Source organism: Erythrolamprus reginae, chromosome 1 (genome assembly GCF_031021105.1).
Source record: "Erythrolamprus reginae isolate rEryReg1 chromosome 1, rEryReg1.hap1, whole genome shotgun sequence".
NCBI lineage: Eukaryota > Metazoa > Chordata > Lepidosauria > Squamata > Dipsadidae > Erythrolamprus > Erythrolamprus reginae.
In genome coordinates, this window is record NC_091950.1 from 45,443,515 (window position 1) to 45,455,080 (window position 11,566).

The following is an 11,566-nucleotide window of genomic DNA, read 5'->3' on the forward strand; positions in this document are numbered from 1 at the left end:
AATGAAGCTAATAGAGGATATACCCATAGTAAAATATATCTAAGAAAGAAGAGAAGATATAGGAATAAAATATATCAATGTAAGAACAGAAGAAGAGATATAGGAATAGAAGAAAGGTATAGGAGATATAGGAGAGCAATAGGACTGGAGACGGAAGGCACTCTAGTGCACTTATGCATGCCCCTTACTGACCTCTTAGGAATCTGGATAGGTCAACCATTGATAATCATGGGTAAAGTGTTGGGGGTTTGGGGATGACACTACAGAGTCCGGTAATGAGTTCCACGCTTCCACAACTGGGTTACTGAAGTCATATTTTTTACAGTCAAGTTTGGAGTGGTTAATATTAAATTTAAATCTGTTGTGTGCTCTTGTGTTGTTGTGGTTGAAGCTGAAGTAGTCGCCAACAGGCAGGACGTTGCAGCATATGATCTTGTGGGCAATAATGTTTAAGGCGTCTTAGTTCTAAGCTTTCTAGACCCAGGATTAAAAGTCTAGTCTCGTACGAGTGGAGGAGTGAAGGGCTCTTCTAGTGAAGTATCTTTGGATATTTGTATGTTGTAAACCTCCCCGAGTCCTTGGAGAGGGGCAGCATATAAATCCAACCAACCAATCAATGCCCCTGTCATTTACGGACACGACTTCGCAACTAACAACAACAAATTGCAACGCGACTCGCTTGAACGCTTTCATCCTCCGCGCCGGCGCCCTTTTTCGACCCCGGCCCCGCCCCGCTTAGCATCACATCTCTCCCCGCCAATGCGAGCGGCCTCTAGCAGACTCCCACGTTCCCCATCTCGCTTCCCGATTGGCCGAAACTCCGACGACGTAAGCACGGGCGACCAAGCAGGCGGGCCCTCTCAGGGGAGTCTTGTTTACGGCCCGAGCTCCGTTTTTGCCGCGCAGGAAAGGCAGGCAGGGCTTGATAATAAGCCTCGGGTGCCTGAATCGTTCCTGGCTAAGCCAGAGTCTGCGGAATTCCCCGAGCCGCGGTCGGCGGGGTGGGGGAAGAGATGCCGAAGCGCTCCTACCCGTTCGCGGACTCGGCCCCCGTGCAGCTGAAGACGCGCGTGCGGCTGAAGGAGCTGAGCCAGGGCGTCATGGGCGAGAGGTACCGGCGCGAGATCTTCGGTGAGGTGACGCGGGTGGGGGCGCTTCCCCCCCTTTTTGTCCCCCCCACGCGCGGGGGGCCTTTCCGCCCTGGCTTTAGCGAGATGCGCCTTCTTTTCTCCGGCTCGGCCTCCGGAAAGGCGACTGTTTCGGAGGAAGAAAGAAAGCGAGTCTCTCTTCTTTCCTGATAACTGTAACACGGCGGGACCGGTCGCCCTAGCTTGGCTGGGGTGTGACCAATTTTTTTTTAAAGCACTCTGTGTATGCTCAGAGATGCTCCGCCTCGCTTTCGAAAGCCTGGGACGCACAAGCCATTTGATAAAAAAGACGGAGCTCGTTATTCATCTGTCAAGAGTCCGAGTCAATCAGTTATATCTATCTATCTATCTATCTATCTATCTATCTATCTATCTATCTATCTATCTATCTATCTATCTATCTATCTATCTATCTACAGTAAGACCTCACCTATCGCTGGTGTTATGTTCCAGACCCCACCGCGATAGGTGAAATCCGCGATGGGGAATTTATCTTCTGATAGTACTTATTTAAGTATTTATATTGTAATTGTTTGATAAGTTTTCATTGTTTTAAGTGTTTATAAACCTTTCCCACACAGTATTTATTTTAGATACAGTATTTAAATAGAGTATTTACAATTTTAGATATATATTTTTTGAAAAACCTGCCGATCGAGTTCCGTGGGCTGTTTAAATCTGCCCATCGACTTCCTCAGAAACCCGCGAACCAGCGAAGATCCGCGAATGATTTTTCTCATTAATATTTCTTGAAAATCCACGATGAAGTGAAGCCGCAGTAGGTGAAGCGCGGTATAGCGAGGGACTACTATATATCTATCCATCCATCCATCATCCTCATATGCATATGCATATACATACAAACACACACATAACGCACACACAATAGGACAAAACCCCTTAAAAATAGGATAAAACAAATAATAGGACAAATCTAAAACCCACAATTAACACTCACAATGGCTAAAAACCAAGATCCAAGAAATTTGATTGCCTTGCTTTCCCTAAACACCCTTGATTGCAGAACCAGGGTCCATTCTACCACAAATATAAGTGCACAGTTCTCAGTGTTTTGTGTTCCATCTTCGAGGCTGTTTTATGTTCTTGCTGGCTTAAAAGACTACAATCTCTAATTTGTAATTTAATATTGCATAGAGATGTTCCATGTTTTAAGTACCATACCGTGATGAGCTCATATCAAACCAGCTTGAACCGAGGTATTTAACTATTATATATAATTTTGACGCAATATGGTTTGGTTTTAGGTAAATCACACGGCTGTGATTTCCAACACCTAGAAATTCTTTTGCAGGAAAAAGAAATTTAGAAGTTGCTCACAATTTTCTTTTTTGGTTAGCTTGAAGGGTACAATATTTGGTTTGAAAAGTCCAGCTAGCCACCAGAAGGCAGAAAAAAGTAACTGAAGTCATATTTGTTGGTATAAATTTGTACTTAAGAGGTTATACAGTAGACAAAATTGAATGATGCACTCTATTGTCACTCTGGACAGTACAATTACAATATTAATAACATTATAATCATTGTTCTTGTTCTCATTCTTACAGAAAAAACCAAACAACTGCTCTTCAAGGGTGCTCAAACATACATGAACAATAGTTGCAATGCAAGTGCAGTGGGAACATATCAAATTGCACAATATCCAGAATCATGTATAGACAAATCAGAAATTTGTTCCCGACACAAATGTAATGGACAAATGTTAATTGGGCAGGATGGAAAACTTCGGCAACCCTGCACAAGTGAAATGGGTAAGGATGGTTAGTTAGTTACCAAGCATTTATGTAGTACGGTATTAATTTTCCATTTGCAGTTTTCAACCTGTTTCGTATATTTATATCTAGACATGCTGTTTTCTTGTAGTTGTTTTCAACCATAAGAGAATTCAGAAGTTGTGGTTACGTATGACTAACCTTCTCATATATTACTGTCATTGGATCATGGTGGTAGTAGCTGCATTTCAGTACTTAAGTTTGTGTTGGGAATGTCCTCACATTATATGCTCTGCGGCACCAACTTTTTTGCAACATGGATCTTTAGAATATGAAATTATAATTGGAAAAGACCTTAGAAGTAATTTCATTTAGGCAGTGCAGAAATGATACAGGTATATAAATTGTAAGGATATACAGCCAGCCTCCATCAAGTTTTCTCAGTTGTCATTCATAGTTTATTATTTCTCTCACAACTACTAGCCTGTAGTTTCCAAGAAAACTCCAAGAGCAATGCAACTATATTTGTACTAGAAGAATATATGATTAAGTTATGCTAAATTGAATGTTTGTTTATACTCAGGATTACTGTATCAATGTATAATTGCTGTATCAATGTATAATTTACAACAAATTATAGATTATTGCAATGCGGTTTTAATTGGTTGGATGTTTGTGGATGTATCTAGCTAGTTTCCTTTTAAAAAGAGAAAACAGCAAATAATAGCAAGGCTGGTTCACAATGTATGAAGTTTTGTAAGTATGTATACAGTGATCCCTCGATTTTCACGGGGGTTATGTTCCAAGACCTCCCGCGAAAATCGATTTTCCGCGATGTAGCGGCACGGAAGTAAGAACACAATTTTTGGCGCCCGCCCGCCCGATTTCCCTCTGCCCGGCTGGGGAGGTGGATTCGCCGCCCCCACCAGCCCGATCTCCCTCCGGTGGCTGGGGACGCGGATCCAACGCCCTCGCCAGTCCGATCTCCCTCCGCCCGGCTGGGGAGGTGGATTCACCGCCCCTGCCAGCCCGATCTCCCTCCGGTGGCTGGGGACGCAGATCCACTGCCCTCGCAGCCCGATCTCCCTCTGGGGGGGGGGATGAACCGACGATTGGGGGCTGTCCGTCCCTGTTGGGTGGCGCAGGGCAGGCACAGGGAGGGAGGGAGAGAAAGGAAAGAGAGAGAAAGGGAGGGAGAGAAAATTGAATGAAGGAGGGAGAGAAAGACAGAGTAAGAGGTAGAAAGGATAGAGAAAAAGGAAGAGAAAGGGAGGGGGAGCACTTTCGTCCCAGCTATCAGCGAGGGGGCTGCAGGAGAGGTGGGGGCAGGCGTTCTCACAGAGAGGGAGAAAGAGAGAGAGAGCAAGAGGGGGGAGAGTGGAAGGTAGAGAGAGAGAGAAAAATGATAGAAAAAGGGAGAAAAAAGAGAAATGAGAAAATGATTGAAGCCTAGAATGACAGGAAAGAAAGAGAAAGAGAGAGAGAAGTGACTCTTGGTGATGACGTATGACGTCATCGGGTGGGAAAAACCATGGTATAGGAAAAAAAACGTGGAGTATTTTTTAATTATTATTTGTTTAAAAACCGTGGTATAGAGTTTCGCGAAAATCGAGACCGCGAAAATCGAGGGATCACTGTATAGAATATTGTATTTTTATAAATAAATTTCTGAATATATTATGTAAAAATTAAATGCAATGTTATATTCATTGGATAAGTGCAATTGATCCTGATATTGTATTTAAATGATGTTATCTGGTGTGGGAATGGGTGAAAAGTAGTATCACCTGATTTGCATCTAGAAAGTCCCAGGCTTGCTCCCTGCTAACTTCAACTCCACTAAGTGATACCTTATATATTGGATAAATCTATCTTGATCAATATAAACGATTATGTACTAGAGTCCAAATAATCTGATTGGATTATATTAGAAATACAGTAGATAGAATAGATAGAATTCTTTATTGGCCAAGTGTGATTGGACACACAAGGAATTTGTCTTGGTGCATATGCTCTCAGTGTACATAAAAGAAAAGATAAAAGAAAAGGAGATGTTTATGGCAAACAGTGCTGAAATCTAATTTACCAATGTCTTTGTTTATACACAGTTTTGCCGGGTGCAGTATCAAAAGCCTGTTCCTCCTGTATAAGAACAGTTGACATCAAAGACGTTTGTACGCAGTGTGATCAGTACATATGCCAGAACTGCAGCAAACTCTGCAGCTGTTGCAGCACCATTGTCTGTTCATTATGCTCAGTTATAGAGTAAGTGCTTATCCAGATAAGCTTTAATTTCCTTTGGTTGTATTTAACTTGTAAATTCTGGAGGGAATTTGACAAAAACTGTATGCAAAGTTAATAAAGGTGGTATGAGATGAGGCTGCAGAAAGTTTTGCATTAAGAATTTTAAGAACTTGATACCCAGAAATCAAATTCATTTTTAATTCTTGACAGAAGGGAATGCTTTTACATACTACAATTTATTACTTGAATTCAGTAACATTGGAGACTGTTAGATATGGCTGAATTAATTACTATAGTATATAACTAATTCAATCTTTTATGTCAGGATTGCCTAGTTGGATCTTATTTGAATTCAGTAAGGCAATTCTTATGTTTTTCTCCTCACAGCTTAATTTTTTTACAGCATTATGGTATATGGAAGAGCCATAACAAAAGTTGTGTCCTCTTTGAATTTACTAATCAAAATGAGACATTAAACTATTGTCTTTTTTTTTTTAGATCAGAGGATGTTGGAGATCAGGTCTTTTGCAGTGGCTGCTCAATGTACAGAGAATAAACAGCTGTTTTTAGGAAATGGTTGTCATTAGTGTAAATAAAGTATTGCTTTTAAATAATTAGGTTTTTGAGATACTGGAGTGCCTTTTTCTAAATATTGTATATTCTGTAATTGTAGTTTAAAATAATAAATATTTTCTATTTTGATAATACCTTATTTTTTGTGATTATTTAATATAATATGGATCTTATGTTCCTTGTAGAGAATATAGAAGGGATTCTTAATATCCCCAGATAAGCCCTTAGATTTGGTTTGTAGATCTTGTAGACCTAGTAGAGAATATTTGTTGTATCAGCCGGGGGGATAGGAGTTGGAGAGTGATAAAATATCTGAGTAAGCAGGGTGCGTTTACTTGAACATAACCTGACATATTGTTTTTGCAGTATCTAAAGAAAATTGTTTGTAGATTTAATTTCTAATTGAAAATCACTATCCCAATCTTAAAACAATTCTTGTATTTTAACAGTTCTATGTGAAAAAACCTTGATAACATATTTAAGAAGTTAACAGTATTTTTTATTTTAAAAGATGCATGTTTCTTTGTATTAAGCTAAATGATACTAGTGCTTGCCATACAAATCCAGTCTTTAGACAGGTTAAGCTAAACACAGAGTCTCTCTTTTTATCTTATATAAAATATACCAGGTATGCTACATAATTGACACAGGCCCTTAAAATAATGCCTGCTAATGTGTATGATATACAAAATTTACTTATAAGGATATGTTATAGGTTAGTATGATTAGTAGTATGATTAGTTTTATCATACTTTAAGATCATTACAACTTTAACTTCAATGTGAAATTAATACTACAAATCCCACATTGAAAAAATATTGCTTGTTTCCTTGTACCCCAGCAAATATTGCATTCAAATATTCTTAGCATTCTTAATACTGTGTTTCTGAGGACTGAATTATCGTATTAAATAGTATTTCATATCTGTAATTAAATTCTTAGGTGAGAAAATGTAAGACTTTGTTGGGAAATATGTAAGATTCAGTTTGACCAGTCAGGATCAACAATAAAATTGTCTTGTGTGATCTGAATTGCGCTAGAGAAACAATATGACTCAACTAATTTAGGGTGGGAATGGGGAAGAACTCTTAGCTACTTTCACTGCTATTAGTAATGATCTTCCTACACAGGACTTTAGTGTAGAACTGTTTCTAGACAGTATTGTTTTCAACCACATACCATTGAAATTGCAGGGTGCCATGATCTGTCCAAACACTTGTGCCATAATTCCCATACTTGAGGAATAATATTTTTCAAACATTCAAATTAAGAATCTAGTACTAACTCAACAAATCCCCACTGCATATGTCTGAGTTCCATTGGATTATTGAGTTGGATTACTTAGCTATGATTCTGATCCTCTTGGGGAAAAAATCAATGTAGAACTTTAGGAATGGCTGCAGTTTTATTACCATTTGTTTTACAGAATAATTGCAATTAAAGTGACTAGTCTTCATTAAAAACAATATTACTATTTCAAACACTTTCAGTCCCCCTACCTACGATGTGGCTTTATACATGGTAATGTATTTACGCTAAGCAACAGCAAGACAGAAACCAAATCTGAAATATTACTTGCAACATGTTTTGATCTTTAACAAACTAACCAATCAATTGAAATTTAAGCATTTAATTAGAATTGTAAAACACCTTGGAAAGAGGTAATAACTATTGGTTCCACCATGAAATAGGAAGTAGGGACGCATTAGGAGCGGAAAGAGGTGTTTGGCCTTCACTTCATGATTAAATACTCTGACTTGTATTTTTCCAAACCATTTAAATTTGAACTAACATATTTTGGGGAGTATAAGATATAACAGAATATAAGACGCACCTTAGTTTTGGGGGAGGAAAACAAGGAAAAAACAAATCTGCTTTTGTTTCCCAGAAATTTGCCTCCCAGCAATCAGCACACATAATATACACTGTTTGCTGTGTATTAGTTTATAGTTTGTGTTGGAAGGGGTCCTGTGGGTCTTCTAGTCCAACATCCTGCTGTTGCAGGAGACCCTATGGCAGTCCAGTCTCTTCTTGAAGGTCTCCAGTATTCACCACCTCTGCAGGCAGGCCATTCCACCAGTTGATCGCTCTCACTGTCAGAAAGTTCTTCCTTATTTATAGGTTGAATCTCTCCTTAATCAGCTTCCATCCGTTGCTCTTTGTCTGGCCCTCCGGTGCTTTGGAAAATAGGTTCACCATCAGTGCCCTAAGCCATTTTGTTCAACCTTTTTTACTCGTGCATCAGGATGAGAAGGGCTTCAAACTGTATGTGGGGAATTACATGTTCAGTTATAGACTTATAGACACTTCTGCTTTGGGGATAGGTTTGGAGATCTAGAATCACTATGGAGTGGGGAGCAGCTAATTTGCATCAGTTCCTTTGGACTTGTAGCCTCTCTCACTATCCCTTCAGTGTCATTCTACAGTGATTCAGATTATCGTAAATCGTATTGAATATGAGTTAGCTTTAAATAATAGAACCCTTTTTTTTCTCCTATGTTTTTTCTTGCTCTGGATCATGTCACAAATATAATGGGTGTGGAAGTGGAATCTACTATTGGATGATGATTTCTTACCAAGTGAGTTTCCTGGGTTCTAGGATTTTGGTCAAGAAGCTCCTGGTTGGGTAAAATTCAGTCTCCACCTGGGAGATTATATTCTTTAGACTTCAGTGCTACATTGTTTCTCCAGCCTTGTTTATTGATAAATGTCAAGTCTATGGAAATAACTGTATTCATCAAGCACTAATACAAATCTATGAAAATGAACAATACATTATCCATGTTCAAACAGGGAGATTGAGTTGCAGTACTGCCTCTCAGCCGTAAAAGCCTTGCGGTGACTGGGCTAGTTGCTCTTTCAGCCCAATTTTCTGACCTCACCCAATCTGCTTAGTGGACCAGGGCAATGAGCTGTAGAATTTTTTTCTTTTAAACCCAGCCAGCTTTTGCCCCATGTATTATGTTCTTACCTGCTAGAATCTCTTCTATCTGGAACCTATCTTTGAAAGTGTTTTGAAGTGACAGTTAATTCAGAATATGGTGGCATCTTTATGAATTCTTAGTTTTCTAATTTATAAAACCTTATATAGCTTACGGCCCAAGTAGCCTAAGAGCAGCCAGGCTCTGTCAGTGGTTCTCAATGCCAGGAACCCTTAATACAGTTCCTCATGTTGTGGTGATCCCCAACAATAAGTCTAGCACCAATTCTCCTAATAGAGCTTTAAACTGATTGGCAGGAAGGTCAGAGGGACACCCCCACTGTAAAAGCCTGATTGGTCGGATTTTAAAAATATTTTCCAAGGTGCCAGAATAGAACCTTTAGTTCCTAACACCATGGGAAATTTGTATTTTCCCATGGTCTTAGGCGACCCCTGTGAAACGGTTGTTCGACCTCCCCGCCCAAAGGGCTTCTTGACCCCCACGTTGAGAACTACTGCATCTACTTGATCTTGCTTCCTAAAATTGGCCATGAAAATTCTATCCCATTATCCTGAAGTACATTGTATAAGTGACTTATGAGGAATCTCTGTCAATTAGGACATTCTTCCTGCCTTGAATCCCAACTGATTTGCTTGTAATATCTCTGGATGCCTTTCCAGTGACAACTGAATATTCCATTTGTTTTGAAGAAGCTATATTTTATCATATACATTTATCTGTTTTGAGAGTTCTATCAGGTGTTCCAGACTGACCAAGCTAAAGGAAAACAAAGCACAAACCGTCCTGTTTCTGCTTGCAACAGTTGTCAGTTTAGGTGTTAAGGCCGAACGACAGAGTTGACACCAGCATGCATCAGTCCTGTTAGGACCTACTGCGAACACTTAGCCTTGAGGTGCCTCCTCACTCTCCGAGAAACAGTTGGAAGCTTAATTTAGCAGGGTTTCTTTTTTTTTATTTCCCCAAAACGCTTTTCTCATCAACACTCCGTTCTGGGGAAAATGTAAAACAAAACCAAGCTGCTTTGTGCACAACTATTGCATCACAATTAACCTTCCAATGTTGGCTTAATAGAAGATCAAGTAATATTTTGCCCTGCAAAGCTCCAAGTTAGAGCCAGGTAATTAAACCATTAAACCATTTTCTTCCCTGCATGCTTAACGTTACAGAAAATCTTTCTTGGGGACCTTTCAAAGTTTATATCTGGAGGTGGAAGAATTTTTAGGAGTAAAACCAGGACTTTGTAGCTCATTCCTGAGGAAAGATACACTGCTCCCTCTTTAGAAACATAGAAGACTGATGGCAGAAAAAGACCTCATGGTCCATCTAGTCTGCCCTTATACTATTTCCTGTATTTTATCTTACAATGGATATATGTTTATCCCAGGCATGTTTAAATTCAGTTACTGTGGATTTATCAACCACGTCTGCTGGAAGTTTGTTCCAAGGATCTACTACTCTTTCAGTAAAATAATATTTTCTCATGTTGCTTTTGATCTTTCCCCCAGCTAACTTCAGATTGTGTCCCCTTGTTCTTGTGTTTACTTTCCTGTTAAAAACACTTCCCTCCTGAACCTTATTTAACCCTTTAACATACTTAAATGTTTCGATCATGTCCCCCCTTTTCCTTCTGTCCTCCAGACTATACAGATTGAGTTCATTACGTCTTTCCTGATACGCTTTATGCTTAAGACCTTCCACCATTCTTGTAGCCCAGGCTCATTTATGCTTAAGACCTTCCACCATTCTTGTAGCTCAGGCTCATCATTTAAGCAGAGTTTAAGAAACGTCTTGATTAAGAAGATCCTTTGCACAATTTATCACTTGTCAAACTTAATTGGTTCCAGGAGGAGGTTCATAAGTTGAAAAGTTCGTAAGACGAAACAATGCTTCCCATAGGAATCAATGTAAAAGCAAATAATGAGTACAAATCCTTCAGGAAAATCCCAAACTTTAGAAGGGAGGCGAACAGAGGGCAGGGAGGAGCAGCTAAAGGGGGCGAGTGGAAGAAGCAAGGCTAGGCTAAAGGGTGAGTGGGAAGAAAGAAAGGCAAGGGGGGCGCCCCTCCCTTTTCTTTCTTTAAAAGACACCCTTTCAGTGCCTCTGCAAGCACACTGTTCTCTGCACTCTTTCCCCCTCCAAGCCGCCCCTCCCTTTTCTTTCTTCAAAAGACACCCTTTCAGTGCCTCTGCAAGCACTCTGTTCTCTGCAAACTCTTTCCCCCTCCAAGCCACCCCTCCCTTTTCTTTCTTCAAAAGACACCCTTTCAGTGCCTCTGCAAGCACGCTGTTCTCTGCAAACTCTTTCCCCCTCCAAGCCGCCCCTCCCTTTTCTTTCTTCAAGACATCCTTTCAGTGCCTCTGCAAGCACACTGTTCTCCTACTTTTGTTAATGCAAAGTCTTTCCCCCTCCAAGCCGCCCCTCCCTTTTCTTTCTTCAAAAAAGGGGGAAAAAAGAAACCCCTTCATCCCAGCAGCAGCGGCTTGGGTTCGTAAGATGAAAATAGTTCGGAAGAAGAGGCAAAAAAATCTTAAACATCGGGTTCGTATCTTGAAAACTTTGTTAGAAGAGGCGTTCGTAAGATGAGGTACCACTGTATAAGGTCAGGAGTTTGTTTCAGAAATTTGTCACATTCGCAAATTCCTCTTCTTGCAGCTGAAAATACAGATATAACCTTCATACATTTTCAATGAAATCAAACTGACTTTGTCAAGATCATAGGACTAAAGACTTTATCAATTTCAGTATGCTTACGACCCAACACATTAAATCCCTGCTAATATAGATCAACTATTTTAATAAGTAACATTAATCCTCATAGCTACTGTTCAGTCTTGGCTACTGAGAAAAGTGCATTATATAGAAACGTCTACATCAATTTTGCTTCTTTTTCAATCCCCTATACATTCTACCAAAACCAAGACAAAACTAA

At 39.8% G+C, this 11,566-nt stretch overlaps 1 protein-coding gene across 1 annotated transcript; it reads left to right on the forward strand.

Annotated features, from left to right (window-relative positions):
- The first annotated feature begins 825 nt into the window (after positions 1 to 825).
- SIVA1 (SIVA1 apoptosis inducing factor) lies at positions 826 to 5,827 on the forward strand. The gene is made up of 4 exons (XM_070733322.1): positions 826 to 1,131; positions 2,714 to 2,917; positions 4,987 to 5,143; positions 5,621 to 5,827. Exons 1-4 carry the CDS (start codon positions 1,014 to 1,016, stop codon positions 5,676 to 5,678), a joined length of 537 nt encoding a protein of 178 aa, XP_070589423.1. The 5' UTR covers positions 826 to 1,013; the 3' UTR covers positions 5,679 to 5,827.
- Positions 5,828 to 11,566: the final 5,739 nt, after the last annotated feature.

Excerpts from the sequence above, each read along its gene's own strand:
- SIVA1 (XM_070733322.1), top strand. The coding sequence starts at position 1,014 with ATGCCGAAGCGCTCCTACCCGTTCGCGGACTCGGCCCCCGTGCAGCTG. Across the intron at positions 1,132-2,713 it reads GTACCGGCGCGAGATCTTCG|AAAAAACCAAACAACTGCTC; the intron begins GTGAGGTGACGC and ends TCATTCTTACAG. Across the intron at positions 5,144-5,620 it reads TCATTATGCTCAGTTATAGA|ATCAGAGGATGTTGGAGATC; the intron begins GTAAGTGCTTAT and ends TTTTTTTTTTAG.